Source organism: Euprymna scolopes, chromosome 5 (assembly GCF_053919585.1).
Source record: "Euprymna scolopes isolate OS-2025 chromosome 5, ASM5391958v1, whole genome shotgun sequence".
Classification (NCBI taxonomy): domain Eukaryota; kingdom Metazoa; phylum Mollusca; class Cephalopoda; order Sepiida; family Sepiolidae; genus Euprymna; species Euprymna scolopes.
The window spans coordinates 168,602,988-168,629,275 of record NC_136486.1 but is presented as its reverse complement, the minus strand read 5'-3'; the positions used below and the strand labels follow the sequence as shown (position 1 = coordinate 168,629,275).

Sequence of the window (26,288 nt, the reverse complement as noted above, 5' to 3'; positions counted from 1 at the left end):
TCCCTCTTAAAATTTCGGACATGAACTCGACTAGTTATACATAACATATGGTTCCATCTGCTTTCGTTTCTCTCCAATCCTATAGAAAAAAATGCTCATTTTTTCTACTCTATATATTTGACATTGGACCAATTTGAGGTGTGTAATTTTTCAGTAAACCTCGAAGTTTTTCTTTGCTTTTTATTCAGAATCTACTTTTTTTCAAGTAATATTGATCTGCTTTTATTGATTGCCTCTTTCCCCCCTTCGCGTCGTTGATATTCATATTAAATAATATATCTTTGCTGCTATAAACTTATCAATAAATCGATTTTTACCGTTTTTAGATGCGCCCGTGCCTCTTTCTAAAAGACTCTGTCCGTAAGACTGGCGTTGGTCTACCACACTGATATATAATTTTCGCTGGTCTGTCAGACTTAAGACTGAAATAGAATTTTCGTTCGTCTGTCATGTTTAAAACTGAAATAGTATTTTCATTTGTCTATCATGTTTAAATTTAAAATAATTTTTACGTTGTTCTGGCATGCTTACGATTGAAATATCATTTTCGTTGATTCGTCAGACTTAAGAATGAAATGGCAATTTCGTTGGTCTGTCAGGTTTAGGATTGAAATAGATTTTTCGTTCGCTTGTAATGCTTAAAAATGAAATAGCATTTTGTCAGTCCGTTCGTCTGTTACACTTGAATTTGAGATATGTTCAAATCTAGACTCTCTGATTAAATAGATTCTGCGTCCAATCACTTTCATTAAACGCCATGTCCGTCGATTTATTAATTTCAAATAGCATTTTTATATGCGTCCACGCATATTTACAGAAGGATATGTTCGCCCATCATCTATCTCGTTTAATTTGGAAATAACATTTACATTTCTAAACGAACTGATTGAGTGGACGTGTCTTTAAAATATGTTGTTTTGTCGTATCTGCTCGGGTATTCATGGAATCAACTCAAGCCGATGATATCTATAGAGCCACAATTCTTCGCGTTAACTTTGTTATAATTTTTATCGATAAATCAATGAAAACATCGCCGATTCTCTTAAATGGGTTTCAAACTACCAACGCGCTCTCATCTATATATTTTTGTCGATTCAGCCCTGTTTCTTATCTGTTGCATCGATTGATCTACATTTGTCTTTGTAATCTGGCCTTTTAGGATATTTATCTCTCTAATAATTATTTCATGCGCCAAATGAAATATAGAAATATTGTGGTTGCTGTCTGAGGATACGGTAAGCCCACTTAAAGTGATGTTTCCTTTTCTTTTTTTTTTGTCAGAGGTTATAGGAAATAAATTGTTTCAGATTTTCAACGTCGAGTTTTTACTTCGGTTATAGATAAAGATTCCTAAGGTAAGTCTGGCATGTGGTCATTATAGGCACACGGGAAGCAAGCAGATTGATACTGAATTTTTAGCAAAGTGGAAAATCGTTCAGAGATTGACGAGGTGATAAGAAAATTATTCCAGTTTTCAAAAGAGCAGGATCATATAAGGTCAAAGAAAAGGCGCCAATATAGGGAGAGGGTGAGAGAGAGCCAAAGAGAGAGAGAGAGAGAGAGAGAGAGAGAGAGAGAGAGAAAGAAACAAGTAACCTATTCTATTTCAACACGCAGAAGAGAACACGGTTCTGGTATCACATTTCCCAACTGAGTATCATACAGAAATGTACGTTGCAAGTCAAGCATTCGCATTTGTGGATGATTTTTCAAAGTGATGAAATAATAAAACGCTTATCTTTTGACTATTGATTTTTGTTTGTTTGTTTGTTTGTTTGTTTGTTTGTTTGATTATTTATTTATTTATTTATTTCACCTACAATCTTCCAAAGCTCATTACTTGGTGAAAATGTTTATTTCAAACTTTTCTTTTCTAATAAAACGAGCAAGGTCAATTTATTTAAACAATAAAACTTTAGTAGACCAATATATTCATTTTTTAAACACTTTCAGAAAAACCAATGTTTACACCTTCAAATCTCTACACAAAAAGTTCGGTGTATATTTAAAATTACACCTATTAAAAACAACAAAAAGTACAGAAAAATCGTTATGATGTACGTATTTGTTACAGAACAAAAAACCATGTGAGTTTGAATAGTAACTTTTTCTATTTGGTAAACAAAAAAATTTAGTTACCAAAGTTCAACTAAACCTCGAAGTTTTTCTTTGCTTTTTATTCAGAATCTACTTTTTCAAGTAATATTGATCTGCTTTTATTGATTGCCTTTTTACCCCTTCGCCTCGTTGATATTCATATTAAATAATATATCTTTGTCCGTAGAGTCCTGTCATATAACTTTTTAAAAATGTTTTACTTTGGAAATAATCATCATTGTTGATCGGAATAATAGAAATGTTTTTAAAAAGTAAATGTTTGACAATCGCAGCATTATTTTTTCAATCTTTGTTTATTTTTCAGAGCTATAACAAAACTCCGTGGAAAGAGTTCTTCAGATCTAAACCTGTCTGGGCCATCATGGTCGCCAACTTTTGCCGTAGCTGGACTTTTTATCTACTCATCATCGAACAACCGACATATTTCAAAGAAGCGTTTAAATTTAATGTTTCTCAGGTAAGAATTTGACAGATATGCGTCAGTACTTTTGAATTGTAATTGCTTCAAAAATTAAACGTCGACAATGGTTCAATTACAACAACTGACCGGCAGCTTGTAAATTTCATATCCCATGATATTTCCTCTTTCGAATGTAGTCAGTTTAACCCATATAGGCTAATGCTGGGGTCTTAAAAAATAATACCTGGTTCAAAGGGTTTACACTTAAATTATCTGAACATTTTTGAAAGGTGGAAAACCGCTAAATTTTTTTTTGGGGGGGGGGTCAATGTTTGAGAGGTTATTAGATATTTATTAACATTTCTTGACATTTCTGAAAGGTGGAAAATTGTTAATCATGATTTTATGGAATCGGTTCAATGTTTCAGAGGTTATTGGACACTTTTGATGTTTCTGGACATTTTTGAAAGGTAGAAAACCGCTAATCATTATTTTGGGGGGTTGGTACAAATCGTGTAAGGGCATATAAAAGCAGTTCGAAACTGTTTTGATCTGGAAATAAATTTTTCTTCCTCGTGAGGCCGATATTCGTTTAGTTATTTATAAATTTAAGTTTTGAAAACAAGCTCAATAATATTTATGGAAATTAAATTAAAATATTTCGTAACAATGGCTTTAGTGCCAAGGAAAATCTCAATTTTTAGCAACGAATGCCATCAGATATTTTCTTTACTGGCGGGACTTGTGGAAATTCCACAGCGGACTCTTTCATATGTAATATATTGATGTTGACAGCCTGTGGATGTTCAGTGTAAATGGAGACACCCTGATATTATAGTAGCTCTTTTGTAAAACTGCACAAGTATTTATCTATCATAGCAGGGATCGCTGAGGTGTCCCGGTCGTAAAATAGACTTAAATATTATATTTTAATTCATGCAGATTTCGTATATGTTATCATAAAGTCAATTTTCTATCGATTATTATATATTATAAAATTGTGAGATGAAAAATAAAAATATATATTTATATGACTTGAGTGCATCAGCTTGAATCGAAACCGAAACCAAAACTCATATATATATATATATATATATATATATATATACATTTATATATAACATGAGTCCTTCAGCTACAATCGAAACCAAAACTAAAGCTTATGAAGAATTTTTGGTAAAATCATTCATATAAAAATAGATGATTTGAGTGCAATTAGCTATAATCGAAACTGGAACCAAAACTTATGAAGAATTTTTGCAAAAATTATATAATACAAGAAATAGAAGGCCATAGTAATTAAACGACTGTTACTCCGAAGAAAACAAGTGATGCATGCATGGTCCCCCGTGAGTGCACAGTATATGAGGTAAAAAAAACATGACTAAGTTCAGCATTAGCGCCACCCATTAAGCCCCAGAAGTCCCCAGGGGACGTAAAATCCTGATGAAAATGAGCAAACGATGCAGTTTTACGTAAATTTAAGTTCTGCACCATGCAAAACAAAAAAAAGAAATGACTAGGTCCATCATTTGTCCTTCCCCATTTAGCACAAAAAGTCCCCATATTTAAATTAGAGTTCAGCACCATGCAAAACTGCTAAACAGACATACACAGAAAATTTTGAACAAATATAGTAAAAGGCAAAAAATGGAGTGTTTTTGTTAGCCCTAAAATAACACCTGGGTCACACCCAGGAGTTATCGCGAAGTATATAAAAGCAAAATTATATAGAAATTAGTTAGTTACAACTTTTCAGAAAGTTTTATAAAAATCTAAGGAATCAATTTTTTTTTTAATAAGCACAAAATGTCAATTTTAGCTATTTTATCCCGAAAGACATCCCTAGGAAACCGCAGGAAAATATGTTCTGTTACGTTTTTACTCATATCATGTTTAATGTTTGCGCAAAATTTCAAAACATTCCAAGGCGTAGTAATTGAGAAAAGTGCGGACAGACGAATGGACGAACGGACAGAGGAAAATTTACAGGACCACCCTCCTTTTGTTGGAGGACCAAAAAATGTTAGCTCGACACACAAAATAACACGCGATTGTATTAATATATAGATGACCAAACTATCTTATTTGTTTAAATAGGTGACGAGTTTCTGAGGTACACACCGACGGAGGTACACGCGTATTATTTTACAGATCGGAAAAATCCATATCTATAGACAAGTTTGTTCATATAAACAAAAAACAAAACAAAAAGATCGATGGATAAGTGCTCTCGTAAAATGCGTTCGATTATGTTATAGTGCAATAATATGGGGGAGCCGGCGCAGACATGTTAGGCTGAAAACCGACCTGAGATGCTTATTGACTTGTGTGGGCGTCTTTTGCAAATGTTACGCTTGAGTAATGGAAGCATATGAAAGGAAAAATTGAATTTTTAAAGTAGGAAACAGAAATGGCGGAAGTCCAAGGATAAAAATAAGTTGAAGTAGTCTGTGTATAGCCTGTGAATAGTTGAAAGAAATAAAAGTTGAAAACGATTGATAGAGAGATACGGGATCAGGCTGCTTGTGATATATATATATGTGTGTGTGTATATATATATATATATATATATATATATATATATATATATATATATATATATATATATATATATATATATATATACAGTGATGATCATATTTATTGGCACGGTAAAATAAAAGTTAAATTTTGTCTAATAAATTCTAAAAAAGGGATTAAATTAAAGAAAATAACAAAGTATATTATGTATTTTTAACTGGCCTTTCCGATGCAGCAATCGGATTTTAGAAAAAATAAATAACAAAGGAACAACAAACATAATTGCAAAAAACCCTTGTTCAAAATTATTGGCACGGCTTTGTTTTTCTTTTAGTATCAGTATAATATCAATCAATTTCCGGTTTACGTGCTTTCTGAACTTTTTTATAGCCATATTATGCTTGTTTAACGCTAATTCAGTGAATAATTTTTTTCAGATAATTTTTAGATAGCGATTTATTTAAACTATTATAAGTGACTAAATTATAATTTTCAATCGCCATGGTTAAAACTAAGGAACACAGCGAAGACGTCAGGAAGCTTGTTGTAGCATGCCATACCAATGGGGAGGGCTATGATAAGATTTCAAAGAAGCTAAACCTTCCCAAATCCACTGTTAGAGCCATAATAAACAAGTTCAAATCGCAAGGCCACGTTATGAGTTTAGAGGGTAGAGGGAGAAAAAGGATTCTTTCCCCAAGAGATGAACGGAAAATTGTTCGACAAGTAAAACAAAACCCAAGGATCTCTGTTGGGGAGATTGTTGATGAACAGAGCACCTCTGGAGTGAATGTATCTCGACATACAGTTGGTAGAGTTTTGAAGAGAGCTGGTTTAAAAGCATGTCGTCCGAGAAAGACTCCCTTATTGAAGCCTATGCACCTGAAAGCAAGGCTAGCCTTTGCAAAACGTCATATTGATAAAGATGTTGCATTCTGGAAACGTGTTCTATGGACTGACGAAACGAAAATAGAGTTATTTGGCCATAATAAAGTGTCTTATATTTACAGAAAATCTGGCGAAGCTTTCCTGCCTAAGAATACCATACCCACAGTGAAGCACGGTGGAGGCAGTTTGATGTTTTGGGGATCCTTTGCTGCCTCTGGACCAGGGCGACTTGTTAAGGTCACAGGTAGCATAAAAAAGGAAGATTATGTTAAAATATTGGATGAAAACCTGAAAGACTCTGCTAAAGAGCTCTCACTTGGTCGTCGTTGGTGGTTCATGCAAGATAATGACCCAAAGCATTCGGCTAAACTGACTAAGAAATGGCTTGAGGACAATCATATTAATGTTTTGGAGTGGCCATCACAAAGCCCAGACCTTAATCCAATTGAAAATTTATGGAGAACATTAAAATTGAGGGTAATGCAAAGGAAGCCTAAGAATCTTATTCAATTGGAGGATTATTGTCAGGAAGAGTGGGCTAAAATTACTACTGAAGAGTGCAACAACTTGGTTGTAAACTATGAAAAGCGACTGAGGAAGGTAATCAAGGCCAAAGGCTATACAATTGATTATTAAATAAATCGTGCCAATAATTTTGAACAAGGGTTTTTTGCAATTATGTTTGTTGTTCCTTTGTTATTTATTTTTTCTAAAATCCGATTGCTGCATCGGAAAGGCCAGTTAAAAATACATAATATACTTTGTTATTTTCTTTAATTTAATCCCTTTTTTAGAATTTATTAGACAAAATTTAACTTTTATTTTACCGTGCCAATAAATATGATCATCACTGTATATATATATATATATATTATCACGTAAGTAAGTACTGCAGGTCGAAGGATTCGAACCGAGTTGCAAAGTTACCTTCTACTCTACAAATTCCTGGCCACCATTACTTAACGTAATGTTAAGGAGAATTTAAGCACTATATAATTTCAGATCAGCCAGATATATACACTAAACTTAGTCATATAGCGTTTAACAGCAGACGTCGAATCATCGCTTTACGCCCAGTTTATCTGCTTATTATGAATTATTATTGAGTTCCAATCTATGTTCACTTACACGCGCGCGCATATATATATATATAACTACTTCATTTACTCACATAAAATTAATATACGAAATATAGATTTATGCGTAAACTTTAAGTATTTACTTCAAAAGTGCTCAATACGTAGGTAGAGCTAGTTAGTAATTTATAAAATATGTATGGCGATTAAGCTTAATCGCCATATATATTTTATAAATTACTATATATATATATATGTATATATATATATATATATATATATAGAGAGAGAGAGAGAGAGAGAGAGAGAGAGAGAGATTGTTAGAAGTGTTTATAAGTGCTTCTACTCTGTTTCCTTGCGTTTGGTATACACTACGAGACCTGCTTTTCCTTCTTTTCGCAAAGATAGTTTGCCTTACACCCAAATTAGTAATATTGTTTATCAATTTAAATGCCAATGCGATTCTGGTTATGTCGAGCGAACATCTTTGCTTTTATAAACCAGCACGTTCCATCTGAAATCAGACAGGGGAGGATAGGATCCGGTAGTCTCCCTCCTTCCGTAGCCTTTGACTCTGCCATTGGCCAGCATTTGGTTGACAATCCATGCTGTGCTGATAAATATACAATAGAGTAGTTAGAGGTGTTACACAGCGCAGACTCCAAAAACCATTTAAAGGTTTTGGAGTCTGTCTCTATTGTGGTGCGAAAACCTTCTTTATGCCGGCAAAAGGAGACAACGAAAACATTATTTCTCTTTGGGGAACTTTGACCCGTTCCCCCCCCCTTTCCCCTCGCTGTGCCAAGGTTTAGTTTTAATCGCTTTTAAACGCAATTTCAGATTAAATATTTCTTTTAATCGTTTGTTTTTGTTCTTATTTCTAGCACATTCAAATTCCTCCGTAGTGCTCTTTAATTTCGCAAGTAATATTATTTTTGTATGCTATCGATTTCTCCTGACAGGATGATAGCCGAAAGAGTTCTCGAGAAATTCCCGTACATTTTATTCAAAGACATATATATATTTACGTACATACATACAGGGTGAGTCACGGAAAACGGATGTGTTTAGAACGCCCTTGCTCTCCTTGGGTAAGGCATAGAGAGTGAGAAAGGTATCCTATCCCATCCTCCCTACTCTCCTGATCTTGTACCCTCTGACTTTCACCTCTTCCCAGCAATGAAGTTGTTTTTGAAAGGAAAGCGTTTCCCAGATGATGCAGCCTTGATTTCTGAAGTCACGTCGTGGTTGGAGGACCAATTGGTGTGTTCTACAAAAACGTTCTCCAGAGCTGCATCAAGCGAGGGGAGAAATGCATAACTCTGGGAGGTTCCTATGTAGAGAAAGACTAATAACTGTGCCAAGTTTTGTTGCTCTACTGCTATGGGAAGTGGGTCAGGAGCATTACTTATTGCACGCCTCTCGTGTATGTAAATATATATATATATATATGTGTGTGTGTGTGTGTATATATATATATGTGTGTGTGTGTGTATATATATATATATGTGTGTGTGTATATATATGTGTATATATATATGTGTATATATATATATATATATATATTGTTTATACCAATCTTGGCAAGTGTATATATATATATATATATTTTTTTTTTTTTGCGTAGAACAATTTTTGCGAAAACTGTGCAAGCACACACATGTTAAAATATCCATTCCTATTTTAGTTTTTAAAAATTTCAAAACGTGATCAAAATCTTTGGCGTCAAAGAGCTTAAAACAAAGGCGATGTTGGAAATCATCTAATAGCAAGACCATAACGTGGATGAGTAGTTAAACCATTGATTCCTATGGGTGGTCCGTATAATTGGCACAAAAAAATAATACTCGAGCGGCAAAAGACAGATATCGGTTTATCGACGGATTAAACTTGTCAGATACGAAAAAAATTGTGACGCATTATCTTCTGCTTGATTTGGTTTCTATTTTATATTTTTGTTTCTTTTTAGCTAAAATCTCATTAAGACCAGAAGTTAAAAATCTTTTCTTTTCAGTAAAAGTTGTCTTTGCTTCGAGCGGGGTTTCGCAAAAAAAGACAGATTTTGTATTGTAACTATATTCAGTTGCGATATCTTTCAAACGCATACATCAATCGGTTAAGCACGGTTTCTAATACCAGCATGTAACCATTTTTATTCATTATCTAAATAATATCAAAACTTCGATATTGCTTGCATGTTTTCACAAAGAATTTTTTTAATATGTGGAATAAGGGCGATCGCGACAAAAAGTTAGAATAAACGGACTGGAGTAGTAGTAGTAGTAGTATCAGGGTAAAATTAGCGAAATATAGGATAGCATAAATAAATAAATGACTTAAATAAAGAAGAAAATGGAATACTAGAGTAGTATGATGTAGCGATTGAGTAAAAAAATGATAATAAGAGAATAGTGTTTACATGCTTCTTTACTTATTACAAGCAACATTTTATAATTCCATAAATTTAATCGTGTAAACTGTACTTTTCATATTTTTATGATCATTGCAATATAGTTTTGATGATGGTGTAGTATTTTGGGATCAGATATATTCTAGTCATTAAAGATGCGACAATGAAGCCACAAGATTATTAAATTTTTCTCGAATGTTTATTCCAAGTTTTATATTGTTTAAATTTTATATATATGTTAGACTATGTACGGCATAATCATGGTGACACACCGGTTGCCATTTGATCGCCGAAGTTAAACAACGTTGAGCCTGGTCAGTATTAAAATGGCTGACCATTTGGGAATTCAGTATGCGCTTATGTCGGCATTGTTTACTATCGTCCTAGACCTTTCCTTGCCACTGGATTCAAGCATTGTCGAATCAGGAAAGGTGTGGTTTGTGATTGTGCACCCCTTGCCTCATAACTACAGCTACCCTTACGAGGGATATCCATTGTTTTTTTAGACTGAACCAAAGCTTCCGTGTTAGACATAAATAAATTGGTTCTTATTTTATCTGTGTCTTTGAAGCATATGGTAATCCAAGAATTTCCCACTTTTTACATAGTTCTTTGCATTATTTTTTATTTATTTATTTTGTGCAAGACCTTTCACCTTGCCATAGTTTAGAAGTAGAAAGGCAGTTGTATCGTATATTCCTACTCTCCTCAGTTTTGTAAACCCCATCTCATCATAGCAACTTTTGATCGCACCATTCCTGTTCTGGGGCGTTTTCCACTGGAGCAGAATGCTTCTGAGCCGGGAAAGAGAGCTTCAAAAAGAGATATTTCCATGTCAGTAGGTGGTTGGGATGGGCATTCTCTCCCCGTCTGACCCACAGCTGTAGTCTGGGCTCTCCCTGTGGTGTTGTTAAGGGAATAATAGGTGAACATTTTCGTTGGCAATTGTTTTATTTCTCTTTTCAAATCAAATTCGTCTGATTTCTCATGAATAAAACAATATCTTTGTGCAATATTTGTTTTTTGTTATGATAGGTCTTTATATATCTGACGTTATTTTAAAAAGTAGAGCAAGCAAATAAATGCTTGCATAAACGTTTAAATTTAAATAGAACAATCATATTTTGTCAAATGTTGAATAAATATTGCATATACAATTATAATTAACACTTACTACATAATCATGTTCACACACTAGTTCTCTTTAGATCACGGAAGTTAAGCAATCATGAGCTTGTCCAGTACCAAATGGGTAATCATTTGGGAATACTAGGTTCTATATATATTTAAGGATTTTTTTATAAAGGGTGTCACCACATATCAAGGCCCATAGGCCACTTGAGGATAAGGGTTAATGTGAGTATTGTAGTTATTGAGACAGTTTCGTAATGATCGTTTGTAGAAGTCATTTGGTATAATTAGATCATTTACGAGGACGGTGAACAAGAACTAGTTAACGTGGAATTTGTAGATAATGATATTGTACTCAGCTGGAAAGTAGACCAACGAAACAGAGTTCCTCAGGAGAGCAGTTCTACGAAAGAAAATCTGTTCATGGGATCCGTCTTTAAGTTTAGGCAAGGATATGGAGTGAGGGAATTTACTGACAATGAGTTTTGCTAGATAAGTGTTTTCTGTGAAGGATTGGCGAGGAAGGACCATAGATTGGAGCTCAGTCGAACACTTGCCATGAAAATAACGATAGAGCAGGGGCATGCTTGCAACGTATCTTCTGTGGGAAAGAGGTTTCAAAGAATAGAAAAAGGCATCGCTTACTAGATTACGAAGTCTGTTTTGAACTCTGACAAGGCAGGATAGGTGCTTCGAGCAGCTCCTTCCAGATATGGCAACTATTCAATCCTAGAACGTACTTTTATACAGATAGAGAATTGATTCAGCAATGAGATATCTACTGGAGCGGTAGAATTCTCCAACGATTTTTCCAGTAAACTTGGCTACGTTTCATGTCAGACAAAGAAGTTTGTCCAAACATGATGAGAGCCGTTTATTTCAATAGGGTCTAGATGTGGGTCAGAGCGTTGATGATGGAAAGATAAAAATTTGGTTTTAGATGAATTAAATTATAATACCTCTGGAAGCTGAATGCCCCTGCTTTGCATAGTTCCGGTTTACTCATAGCCAAAATAAAGAACTTGTTAGTCTCCTTCTGATAGTAGAGACGATTACCATACAGGAGATTAGATAGTGCCTCAGTGTGATGAAGGCAGCCCATCTCCAAAACGGAAACACAGATCAAAAACCAAAAACTGGATAGAATGTTGGTTATCTCTGGAACGTAACCTACTACTCATGATGTCACGAAGAAAATACCTGTGATGAGAATGCCTATATCAGTTCGAAATCTGATCTAATCGGACATAACGAAACATAAAAATGTCCGTAATATAACCTCCGACCTTCTTTAGGTGTATCTTGCCGAACGCGGGAAACTCGCGAAATTCGGGAATTTTGGACGGAATTTCGAATAGACTCCTTAATTTACTTCACGAGGTTAACATATTCTCATTCCATCAGCGATGACCAGATAGAGGTCCTAAGTAATGCGAAACTGTATTTTCATTTAGAACTGAATCTTCAACCTTCCTCATCTAAAAAAATTCAGAAACGTAATAAAAATTACAAGTTTTGACAAGCTTCTGGGCTTGACCTTTACTCCTGATCTTAAATGGAGCACATACATTAAATCCGTTGCCAAGCCACTGGAAAAATGGTGGTATCCTTCTATCGATCCAGTAGATATCTCACTGCTGATGCAATTCTCTATCTATATAAGAGCCAGGTACGTCCAAGGATGGAGTACTGTTGCAGGAGCTGCTAGAAAGGACTTATCCTGCCTTGATAGAGTTCAAAATAGACTTTGTAGCCTTGTGGGGGGATGTCCTTTCCTCTTCCCTGCAACCTCTTTCTCACAGAAGAGATGTTGCGAGTTTGTCTCTGCTTTATCGTTATTTTCGTGGCAGGTGCTCGGCTGAGCTCCATTCTATGGTCCTCCCTCGCCAAACTTTCACAAGAAACGCCCGTCTAGCAGAAACCACTGTCACTAGTTCCCCCCCACTTTTTATCTGTGCCTAAACCTAAGCGTAGATTCCATGAGCAAAGCTTCTTTATTAGAACTGCACGCCTATGGAATTGTTTTCCGTTTTTCTGCTTTCCAGCTGACTACAATATGGTTGTCTTCAAGTCTAACGTAAACAAGTTTTTGATGAGCCGTTCCATATACGTTAACAAATTTACCGAATCTCCATTACTAACGGTTACTATATTGTCCAATTATCCTCGAGTGGCCTCTTGGCCTTGATAAGTGGTGATGTCTATGTAAAAAAAATGCTCGTTGATTGTTGCTATAGAAGGAAAGGTTGTATTCTTATCTATGTTACTTTTAAATACCATTTCATGAACTCTTCTTGACATATTTCTCTTCGTGGAAATTGTAGGTTACAAATCTCGCATTAAGCAGACATTTATTACACAATTGTGCAAATTATAATTTTTAAAATGTAAAATTCGAAACAATAATATGATGAACTTAATGGATTCAGTCAAAAACTGCAACTGATAATTAATTTCTAATTTTTCAATTTCCGACGCTAAAATAACTATGCGGTTCTTTCCTAGAGTGTCCCTTTATTAAAAACAAACAAAAATAAATAAAAACTGTATGATGTATGTATCCGGAAGAAAATGCCATATTCCAAAAGTCACATAAATTCATAAAGTAAATGTATTTTTAAACAAGAAACCAAAATTGTATAGTTAACTGGGTAGCGACGCCGCTTTAAATAGGGAGAAGGAACAATGGAGGTAATTTCAAATAATCGAAACTTGCGAGATTTTAGAAAGCGATTCTTAACACATGGAGCCCCCTCCATGTGTTAAGAATCGCTTTCTAAAATCTCGCAAGTTTCAATTATTGAAGTATTTATTGGATAAAAACGCAAATTCACTTTAAAAAGTTGTTTTTATAAAAACAAAAGTATTTCATCAATTTATCTGATTTTTGGAATACGATATTTTCTAGATTCTAAGGCAATAATTATCTGACGAAGATTGAAGAGTACAACGAAATGTAATTTAAAAGAATGCAGACGTAGAAAATGCTGCGAAACATGCAAATTGTGTAAATAATAAGGCAAAAAGCAATGCATAAACATCAGGAAGTTACAATATTTCGTCGATCTGTAGAGGAGGATTTTCACAAAGAAAGTCTTTATTTGAATAGAAATATATGAGTGACCCCTAGTGGGCAAAGTTGACCTCAGTAAAACCGAAGTTAGTGAAATCATATCACACTTAGGGAAAGATAATTGTCTCTCTTTTGACGACATTTAAATGTAAAGTGGACGCGTCTAATGTGACGTTCCTAATTAGGATGCACAATACAGCAAGGTATAATGAAACAAGCTATCTTTCTCTACGTCCATCTTTCTGTCTACTTTTCATCTGATAGCATAAGATAACACATTTTCTCTCTACTTTGTCTGTGACCGTCTTTTACTTAGTTAATAGTCCCTTATTTAAACACTAAATATCGGCGTCCGAGTGATTGTATCCACATATAATCACGAACTTGGGTTCCCGACCACACAGTGTATAACGGTTTATACATAGCCCGGTATAATCATGTCGATATACCGGTTCCGTTAGATAACCGAAGTTAAGCGATGTTGAACTTGGTCAGTACTAAGGTGGGTGACCATTTGCGAAAGTGCTCTATGTGCTCTCAGCTTATTTCGACATTGTTTTTAGTCGTTTTGAATTGTATCCTTGCCACTGAATTCAAGAAGAAAAAGAATGGGTAGGGATTGCGTAATCCTTGCCTCACAATTACACGCACACATACCCTTACAGTGGATGTCCATAGTTTGTCAAAACTGAACGGATTTTACTCTGGCGTCACACTCGAAACTGGTTAGAACGCCGCCACATGGCACGGGATCGAAACTGGTACAGAGGTGTTACGTGGAGATTGTCACCATTCCGACGGTACACGAACACGAAACACCGAGTCGTCAGTTTGCTCGATAACTACTTTCCGACTGATAACGCCTTCTATGATACTCCAATGTCTGAAATACCGGTCATCGAATGGTGAACGTTGTCTATTTGACATTGGTGATAATACGTTGGATTGATTTGCCGTAATGGATCTTTATTTTAATTTACAAGGCAATCAACGTTTATCAACTCCGGAAGTCCCAGAACAAGCTGATAAAACAGTTCGACTTTATTCATCAACATAGTATTCTTCTCGGGTAATACACTTATTCGAAAGTTTTTTCTAAAAGTTCGATGATTTTCAAGGATAAAAGTTAATGCGTGCCAGGATATAGATGAAAGAGTGTGTAATTTGTGGTAATTGGGTATAATTTGGTTATTTAAAAGGGAAACTACACAAAAACTTGCTTGCATTCGACTTGAAGGCGACCATGTTGTAGTCAGCTGGAAAGCAACCCCGCGGTATAGTGTTCTAAAGGTGGACAGATAGATAAATATTAGAGGAAATTGTTGATTGTTGTTACAGATAGACAAGTATTTGTTGTGAATGCTTTACATGAGGGACATATATTGCAGCTCCATCGTGCACTTGCCATAAAAATAATTATAGTACAGGGAAAAACTCGCAACGTCTCGTCTGTGAAAAAATACTTGTAAGGGGTCAAGGGGTCAAGGGACATCTCCTACTAACTTTTGTATACGGTTTTGAACCCTAAAAAGCCAAGGTACGCTGCTTTGAGCAAGTCTTTCTTAGATGTTGCAACAGTACTTCTTTCATTGGATGTATTTGGTTCTTATATAGGTAAAGGATTGTGTTGGGAGTTAGATATCCTCCGAAGCGGTAGAACGATCCAACCATATTCCCAGCGACCTTGGCAACAGATTTGATGCAAGTCTTCTATTTCAAGTCGGGGTTAAGGTCAGCCCAGAAGCTTGTCAAGACAGGGGCTATTCATTTCAATTTTGGCTTAGTGAGAAACAAAGCGATCTTTGTCATTTTTGGTACTTGAAATGTTGCAATATAGCGTTGGCAGGTCTGCATAAATCTCCGCAAATAATTTAAAATGTAATTTGGGAGATCTTTGATGATGATCATGTAGAGATAAGCCCAGAATTAATTCTTGCGTAGTCTATTTTCGGATTTCTGCCCATTGGCAACTACTTGTATAAACCTATTAGCGAGAAAGAATTCTATCGCTGAGAACACATTTTGAGATATTTTGTAGTTGGAAATCTTGTGAAGTAGAAATTTATGCCAAATCCTATTAAATTTCTTTGATATGTCCAGAGCTATTGCTATAAAAAGAGGAACCCTTTGTCGGTGGTTTCACTGATCTTCTGTGAGATTACAGTTAGTACATCAGCAGGACGGAAACCATATTGCTAGATTGCTTTTATTAAAGCCAAGCTTATGTGACATAAAGTAGAAAAAGAAGCGAGATATTTTGTTCCCCTATTCTTCTTATGCCACTTTCTGTAACCCATTGTGTTAGAGCGGTTTTGAATGATTACGAAAAGACGCATTTATCTTTTCCCCATTATAGTTCTTTTTTTTTCCTAAAAAGTCATTCTGTAAGACAAACAAATGACTCTTCACAAACTTTTATTAGAGAACAGACAAAACGAAGACTTTAAATATCCGTTCTTTACTCGATAGTAAAAGACGTGATAGTTTCAAATATAACTTCGATCGCTTTTCGAACGTCGTCATCGGATCGATACACTTGGCTTGGCTCAGGTAAATGTAAATTGTAGAAATTGAATTCGATCCTAAGTAAATGCTCTCGCGATCTGGCAGGCGCCAGATACAATTGAGTTTAGAGACAACTTAAAAATCAATTAGAATACCTTACATTCGACATTTTTTGTAAATGGTTCTGTCGCCTATACGTCTATAAACAAGTAGGTATGTGTGTACGCCCAAAGTTTATAATATAAGATTGCGCATGCTCGCAAACATTCATCCACCCACATAAGTAAGAACAAAAATGCACGTGTATATCCATGTGAATTATATAGTTCGGGTTTCGTTTTGCCTTTTTAACGATGAATGAAGGTGTAACATGGCGCGGACGCTTGTATGAAAATTCATGTGAAATGACGACATCGTAAGGGAAAAAGAAAGGCTATAAAAAGACGATCACCTTAGAGACATGGATGATGTTCGAGAGCACGTTAGAGACGTGGGTGACGTCACAACCGTAACAAGAAGTCACGCGTGGTGGGAGAATGAGGAGCTAAATGTCTTATTTTTTGTCTATTTTGCGACTTAGGCTACAACGTGTTGGGTAACATTAAAAATGTGGGTAATGCAATGGGAATGACTTGATTTGAATTCGGCCTGACCGATAACATTTTTATTTATATATTTTTAAATACTATTTATAAAGTTAAAATCTACAGAATATATTGAGGGTGAAATGTGAATGTGTAAGGAGAATTCATAGATTTAATATGAACATTTTTAAATGCTGCAATAAATAAATAAATTAGTAGATCTGCAACTTTACATACAGGAAATAAAATAATTATAACCTAAATGAGAGAAATAGAAATAGTTTTGGTTTTAATAATCGCTATAGATTATAAAATTACACCAGAGTAATTTAAACAGTACAAAAAATGGAAAAAATTAAATATTTGCAAGGCATTGTGACTGGCAGGCTAAAATGGCGTAAAATAAATTTAATCAAATATGCAGTTGAAAATAAATGAGAAATTAAACAGAGATTGGCATTGAGAAGTTAATGTTAGAATTAAAGTTTTAAAATTTAATGGGGATGATTAATAAATAAAATAAGTCAAAATATTAAAATATAAATACCTAAAACTTAGAGAAATTGGCAAATTGATAAAAATTTAACAATCATAGTTATCTCCCTTACAACGTGAAGAATTTAAGAATATTAATGAAGAGAAAAATAAAAGAAATTTAATAAAAGAGAATGCTTATACAATGATAAAAATTTAAAAGATAAATTAAAAATTTAAATTACTGACATAACAAGTATGGAATGAAGATAAATTTTAATTTATATTTTTTTTAATAAACCTTTAAATTACAATTATTTTAAGAAACAGAATATCAGGTAAAATCAATTATGAGATCGTATATGTAAACAAATGATACGAAACTTTCGTAGATTGAAGAGAATATAGTTGGGACATATACACTTTAACTAGAATTTAAGTGTGTACGTCAGTATTTAAAAAATAAATCAATTAAATAGATAGTTTACAGAAGAAAATTAATTACTTCAACTAAAAAGCACACAGAGGACTAGTGAAATATTAAGATAGATAATTGCTTGAAATATAGTTTAAAAACTGGAAGTACGAAAATAGGGTGATTGATAAACTCAATGGCAAATGGAAAATAATCAAACAAAAAACTTGAAGGAGAGAGGTGGAGGTAGATTCAACTACTTGATCTCTAAATGGGGATTCGAAATATATTAAATAGTGTATTCAATTATCTGAAGAGAGGCTGTTTTGGAATATTTTTGAATGAAATTATGTTTGAAATTGAACGAATTGTCAGGAATCAATTGTAGCCAATATGAAAATACACAATATGATGCCCTCATTTTGATTTTTATTGTCTTGTTTTTGTAAAAATATTATGTGAATGCTCGATTATGAAAATTGATAATGATGAAGCTTAATAACTGAATCAATTTATTTTGACTTCATTTTTATTTGTATATGAACATTACCGAATTTTAACATATTGTAATATATTAATATTTTTGGTTAAAAAATATCAATAACGTATAAATATATATATGTATATATATATTTATATTTATATGTATATATATTTATATATATGCATGTATATGTACATATATATATGTATATATATATATATATATATATATATATATATATATATAAACAGAGAGAAAGAGAGAGACAAACAGACAGAAAAGACTAATGATTTATATAAGGAAAGAATTGTAAACTTTTCTTTGTGCCCCACTTAGCATAATACGAGGTCTATTGACAAAGGGAGTTTTTTTTTTTTTTTTTTTTAGTTCAAATTTTTTTTTTTTTTTTTTTTTTTTTTTGCTTACACTTCAACACGAATCCCGCTCCCGTTTGGTTCTTATAACACGTATTTTAAAATAGTAAAGAAAAGGCTTGTTTTAATCAACACCAATGAAAATAAAGAATAAAATCATAACCAAAATATAAGGGGAGATAAATGCGTATCAGAAATCAGAATAGACAGCATAAATGTGCAGGTGGAAGGGGGGGGGTAAAAACGGTTAGACGCAAAATGAACGAACTATTTCTATGATTGTTGTGCATCATCCGTCGTCGTTGATTGGTGGTTGTAGGTGAAATGCCAACTGATGGGCACTTTTTCTTGGTCGGTTTAAAATTTTTCGACTATACCACCTTCCTTCGTCTTTGTTAATATTTTTTCTTCTTCTTGTTTCGTTTTTTTTTTTTTGTTTTCGAACGTTTCTCATGTTTTTTTTTTCTATCTGTTCTTACTCCTCCTTCCGCCATTTCCTTCTTAATCGATCGTTCTTTCTTTTCTTTTCTTTTAAAGAATTAGAGAGATACAATGAAGGGGTGGGGGTGGATAAAATATCGAACTACATTATAGAGTCACGCAGATAATTGAATAAGGGCTAAACTGGGCGTAGAAGCATCGAATATTTGGAATATGAGGCGGGCGAGTACCCTTTCCTTGCTAAACCTCCGACTTTTCTATATGTATCATATAAAACTCTACCTGAAAATAATTATATAGGGTCGCTTTTAACAGTAACAATACTTTTAAAATTTCAATTAGCGTTTGTGTTAATCTAGTTAAAACTTAAACGTCGCCAATTTGTCAACATTTTAAATAGTGTTAAAATATGAAAGTTTGTATTTCTTAGAGAATATGTTTCATTAATTTTAGATTTTAGAATTTTGATTTTATCAAATTAAAATGGTTTAAAAAGTGACGCATTTTTTACAAAAGTATTTCCTGTGGGGAGGCATATATGGCGGAATGGCGGAGTGCACCGAACCTAGCGATACTCTTTCCACTCTTCTAAAGTGTTTGCGGTAAAATGTGTGTGTGTGTGTGTGTGTGTGTGTGTGTGTGTGTGGAGAGAGAGAGGGGGGGGTATAATAAAATCTTTGGATTGTGACCGATAAACTACAGAACGATTAATTTACGAGGGCCGTTCCAAAATTAAAGCCTCCTATTTTTAACTCAAAAATAAAAGCTTATAAAACTTTTAAAAGCTACGAAAACGAGAGTGGTACCAATCAAAGGGTCGACCTTGTGTGCTTCAGAATTTATTTTTCTACATAGTTACCACCATTCTCAATGCACTTTTACCAGCGAGGAACGATGATTCGGTCGAAACAGTTAACAGCGAACTGTGTCAATTCAGATCACTGTCGCCACTCTAAAATCGACGAACCTATCTCCTAACTGTGTTGGCATCAACTGCATCGTCTTCGTAAACGTTCAACAGGAGCTGGTGAATGCTGATCGGTTAAGTTTATTCTGCATGGAGGAATTCGATAACGTTCTGGCGCACGTCTATGACAGGGGTTGCTTTCTTAGAGTTTTATACCGTCAGTATCTGCAAGAGATACAAATTTCAGGTTATGAATGCATAAATTCAGTCATCATAACAATACAATTTGCAATCCTCTTTGATCCACTTGGGCGGAATATAAAGTAGAAGGCATTGCTTTTTGAACCGTTGTTATTTAAAACGATGAATTAAAGCAATAAATCAAATTCTAGTTTTCATTACCAATTTTACACCGAATCTTTATTATCTGATAATTCAGATCAATATCATTGTTTTATTTTTTTATTATTAAAGTTCATTTTCTCATATTTGATTTCAGTTAATTAATTTATTTATTTTAAATAAAAACATGAGTAATAAATGAAAAAATAATTTAAAATCCGTTTAAGAACTTTTCTAGAAAAATTCGACTCGTGATCTATTGAGGTCGACATTTTTTCAGTTTCGCCATATTTGCTGTTATTTCTTGCGCTATTATCGTTCGTTCTCGTTGGCAGAAAAACGCAAGTCTCAGCGCGTGAACTGTTCGGATTGTTAAGATTTTTCTAAATAAATGTTATTTTCGGAATTTGATCACGATTTACAGCTTGAAATTCAAATATTGGGCAACGGCATATAAAAGAAGGGTAAAAAAGAAAATGGCGATTAAGAACAGAAAAGAAGAATGAAATAAAGCATTCGGAGTAAAATGTTATATGCAAAGAAATCGGAATGAAACTATGATGCGTGTGTTTAGAGAAAGAATTCCTTTTTACAACGGAGTCACCGCTTATCAAGGCCCGGAAGCCACTCGAGGATAAAGGTTAATAAGTGTACGGTAGTCAATGAAACAATATCGTAGTAATCGTTAGTGGAAATTTGGTAAATTGGATGACTTAAATGGAATGACTCATCAACAACTCGTTTACATTGGACCTGAAGACGACCATATTGTAATCAACTGGAAAGCAGGCCAACGGAAGAGAGCTCCACAGGCGTGCAGTTGTTGGAAAGAAGCTTTTTTCATCGAAGCTACGTTTAGATTTAGGCACATATAAAGAGTGGAGGAAATTATTGACAATGGTTTCAGAGAGACGAGTGTTTTTCGTGAAAGTTTGGCAAGGGCGGACCAAAGATTTGAGATCAGACAAAATAGTAAAAGTTGGGTTAAGAATAATAATGAGATTGAGAGAGAGAGAGAGAGAGAGAGGGGGGGGAGAGAAAGAAAACGAATACGAAGTAAGGATAGGTTCAACGTTATTTTTCTGATTTTTTTTTAGATGAGGATCGATAATTCCTATCATTTGGATTATTCGAATTACTGTTCTCATCTTGAGTGTTATTCGCACACTTATCTTCGACCTTCTTTAGGTGTATTTTTGTCGAATTCGGGAACATGACTTTTGAACTTTGGAATTTTAAACTCCCACAACATTGCTTACAACACCGACGAAAAGCAATATTTAGTAACGGCAAAGGATACCACTCGAAAAATTACTACAGTCTCTATAACATACATGATGGGCTTTCCAGAAAAAAATTCAAAGAATATATAATCCATATGACATACAAAGGTGAGACATGTCGTTCATTAAAAGTAAAAATAAGAGATAATCGAATAGCCGTAATACACGGAACGTCGGGTATGACTGACCGCGTTTTGAGTAAAAAGGAAAACCATTAACTCTCATATCACGTTGTGCGAATAAAATTCCCAATGACAGCAGTAGTCAAAATAATCCAAATAAAACGAGGTAAAAAGAGGTTTGTGATTACTATAACCTTTATATGCAATTATTACACAAGTATAAATCATGTAGAATATTTGCATAAAAAATATAATTACACGTAATAGTTAACTAAAGATAATAATCTCATAAGAAAACCGAAAAACTAATAGAGAATTAATTCAAATGAATATTTAAAAGAATATGCAAAAGCGAGAAACGGAGTGTAGGAAAAAAAAGACACTAGTCAAAGAAAGAAAAATGCCGAAGATCCGATGTTTATGAAAGAAAATGGATAAGGTTAAAAAAAAAAAAAAGGATAATGTAAATAATTTTATTAACTTTATTTTTTAAACCGCTTAAGCCTTCAAGTTTAGTCATTTTCTCGAATCAAAATTATTCATAATTTTAGGGGGGAATTTTCAAGTATACGTAATAGAACAAAGAGTGAAAAAAAACTGTTACCAAAGACAATAAATGTTACTTTTCTATTTACATGCCTAAATTTTTGTGCTTTAAAATCTTTTATCTTCGACATTTATTGATCCGTCTGGATCTTTTAAAGCTTACTGGAATTTCATAAAATTAGAATAAAATTCAAGTTTTAGTAGAATTATATCCTAATTTTAAATGTCGTAAGCAGGTATTAAAGTTGTGTACAATTATTCTATTCTAATTTTATTCGCATCTTTTAGTGTGTGTGTATATATATATATATATATATATATATATATATATATATATATATATATATATATCACTCACTTGCGTACGGATCGATGGCGTTGGCTTGGATATGTCCGCTAGATGCAAGACGGCAGGATCCTAAAAGAAATCCTCCACAAAGAACTGATAACCGGCAAGAGAAAAATGAGGTTTTCTCAGCTTTGAATCAAGTACTAAAAGTTGTAAAAGATATATGAAAGCGGTCGCCATAGATATAAGCTGTGAAGCTTGGAGGCACTTCCTGGTCGGCGCAACCAGTGCACGAGGCCTAAGGCGAAGCGAGGATAAACTCCGTTAGTCGTGATAGAAAAGCAGGCCGGACGTAAAACAAAAACAAAAAACAGCTTCGCCGCCAGCTTCCTCTCTTCAGAGTATGATCAATTGACACCGGTGATATATATATATATATATATATATATATATATATATATATATATATATATATATATATATATATATATATAGTCTTTGAAGTTTTTAACCTTTAAAATTATACAAAAAAATATTTTTTATCATTCGTTAGAAAACCATCTAGTCAGTAAGTCATTTAATCACCTGCAATCAATGCATCAACTCGCTCTCGAATTTACTATAATACCAATAATTTATTTTTCAAGGGATCATCAATTGTTTACCATGAAACACTGTTTCGGGGATTTAAAAACAAAACAGTATATTACATCATGGCTCCCCAGCAGTGTTGATCAAACACCACCATCCTTAATCTTAGGAAGAAGACATGTTACAAACATTTGATCCAATATATATATATATATATATATATATATATATATATATATATATATATATATATATATATATATACATTTAAATAAAAGGGGCGGAAATCTCTCAAAAGCTCTTTCGACTATCATCTCGTCAGGAGAGAATCGATAGTATAAAAATTAAATAACAATGTCGAAATAAAGAGCAAAAGGGGGGAACGAGTAAACAAATACTAAAAGTGCCAGAAAGACGATTAAAAGTAAATTTAATTGGTGAAAAGCGTTTAAAATGGCACCGCGAGGGAAGGACAAAAAAAAAAAAAAAGAAAAAAAGGGTTATCAAATTTCCCCGAAGAGATTCAACGCCTTCACCGTATCCTTCTGCCGGCATAAAGATGGTTTACGAAAGGCAATAGAGACAGACTCCAAAATTCTTAAATGATTTTTGGAGTCCGCTCTATGCAGTACCTCAAACCACTCTATTTTATACTGATTGGCACAACATGGATTATCAACCAAATGTTGGCCAATAGCAGAGTCCAAAGTTGTAGAGCAAGGGAGATTCATAGACCCTGCTCTACCCTGTCTAATTTTAGAAGGAACGTGTTGGTTTATACGAGTCCTCAAATGCAAGGAGGTCCGCCCCACGTAACCAGCGTCACACTGGCATGAAAAACTGTATACAATGTTACTGTTGAGGACGTAAGGCAAACTATCCTTGCAAAAAGGAGGAAACGCAGGTCTAACAGTATACACTAACCGCAAGGAAACAGCATAAAAGCAATTAGTAATGCTTTTAACAATCTGTTTGGTTATTTTCGTGGCATTATCCCCTATCCACGGTAATTTTAAGTAAACAGGGCATTTTAAAGGCCCGAATGGTTTAAGGGATTTGAAATCAGCAACCTTTTTATTTATACAATCATCAATAAGGTCTAAAGGATAACCATTATTGATGAAAATATCCCTGATCCTGTCCAGTTCAGAGTCCAATTTAATAGGTGAGCAAATCATAAGGGCTCTATGTACCAAAGTACTTATTAAGCCGATTTTTCGCGATTTTGGTACAAAAGAAGACCAGTTCACGTACAAACCAGTAAAAGTCGGCTTTCTGTAAACTGTAAAACTGTAAGTTGAAATTTACAATAAAATTTTAATTTTCTTATATATATATATATATATATATATATATATATATATATATATATATATATATATAAGAAAATTACAATTTTATTGTAAATTTCAACTTACAGTTTTAATTTTTTTTCTCTCTCTTATAAGCTTTACTCTCTATTATTTGTGCGTTGAGCTTTTTTATTTGGTTTTGATTAAAATACCTATATATATAAATACTCGTATTTATATTAAATAGAAGTTTACCATTGCTTATATCATGTAAAGTCTGCATCTTTTAGTTTTTCAATATTTGTGTGTGTGTGTGTGTGTGTGTGTGTGTGTGTGTGTGTGTGTGTGTGTGTGTGTGTGTGTGTGTGTGTGTGTGTGTGTGTGTGTGTGTGTGTGTGTGTGTGTGTTAATCATTTATTTGAAACGTATTCAGTTCATACCAATTGTAATGGAGTAAAAAACATTTCTCATAAATAATTTTTTTATTTTTATGAAAAAATGATTTTTTTAATGAATTTTTTAAATTTTGCAAATAAATAAATGTATTTTTATTGGGTTCCAGAGCATATACAGTGTAATATAATAATTCTCAAAGTTCCGGATAACAAGTTTTCTGGGTTGGTTATTTCTTACTTTTCAAAATATAGACATTGCAGTATTGTTTCGTGTTGCGATTAACAAGTCTGCAAAATTAAATTATTGGTGCAACGGTAGGGCGGGTCGGTTGCATTAACGATGTAAGTTGTCCATAACAATGTTTTTTTTTTTTTTAGATTTTAAGGTAGACATCTGATGAGTATGTGGCTAAATAAACAGCAATAACATAACTTTGTAGTCTTGTTAGTCGCATTACGAAACAATATTGTAATGACTACTTTTTAAAAGTAATAAATGACTAACTGAGGAAAGCTTGATATATGGAACTTGGAAAATTATTACACAGGGTGGTCGCTAGAAAAGCGGGAAATTTGAAGGTCAGCTTAGACCATGAATAAAATGCGTGATTGGTATTTTTGATTGGTGCCGTGAGTGTTGTAAAAATAAATCGTTGTTTGTCATTTTGAGTACCTATGAATATAATATAACATTGTCTTTGAAGAACTTTGTAAAAAATATTCTTTGTAAAAATAAATCCTTGTTCGACAAATTTCCCGCTTTTCTAACGACCATCCTTCATATATATATACATATATATATATATATATATATATATATATATATATATATATATATATATATATATATAACTTAGTATATATATATAGCTTAATATATATATATAACTTAGTATATATATATATACATAGCTTAGTGTATATATATATATATATATATATATATATATATATATATATAGCTTAGTGCGTTAGAAGGAAAGAATGAGCTCAATTCTATAAGAGGAAACTTATCGGCTCAATAAGTATCATTGGAGCTTATATAGGAGAACAATAGAACATTTTATTGACAGATGCAACCGAGACAACAACAGCACTATGAAGTGGTGTATAATTTTGAGAGGTGATAATTTAAGGCGAAAAGGCGAATAGATGTATGCTAACCAGGGTTGAATGAAAGGGAGTACATGGGATGTCCTGTACCAAGAGTTTAATTTAGTGAGGCGAGGGAGGGTTCGGAAGTGAGTTAAAGGAGCAAGTTATGAGGTGAGTCTGGGTGGGTAATTGTAAGGCTATAATAATAAATTCCAGAATATCAACATATATTAGATAACATTTAGTAAAAATTCTAGGGTTTCTTTCTTATTAGATATACAGGGAGGGGGTTGGGGTATAAGGCAGAAGTATAAGGATAGGGGAGCAAAGTTTATGGAGGTGGATAAAAAGACAAAAGAAAATTTAGGATGTAGGCGATTGGCGTGGTGGGATAATAGGCTGAAATGTACTACTACTACCACTAATAATAATAATAATAATAATAATAATAATAACGCGAAAAGGGAAATAAAATTAAGGGATAAAGATAAGATCAAAAATAACACATGAAATAAAATTAAGGGATAAAG

General features: G+C 33.6%; 1 protein-coding gene across 3 annotated transcripts in view; it reads left to right on the top strand.

Annotated features, from left to right (window-relative positions):
* LOC145277036 (vesicular glutamate transporter 1-like) overlaps positions 1 to 26,288 on the top strand; it is a 766,656-nt gene that overhangs the window by 643,453 nt on the left and 96,915 nt on the right. For all 3 annotated transcript variants that reach the window (XM_080128665.1, XM_080128667.1, XM_080128666.1), the window contains one exon: positions 2,423 to 2,575. In XM_080128665.1, the coding sequence (XP_079984791.1) occupies positions 2,423 to 2,575 (153 nt within the window). The remainder of the gene's footprint in view (positions 1 to 2,422; positions 2,576 to 26,288) is intronic.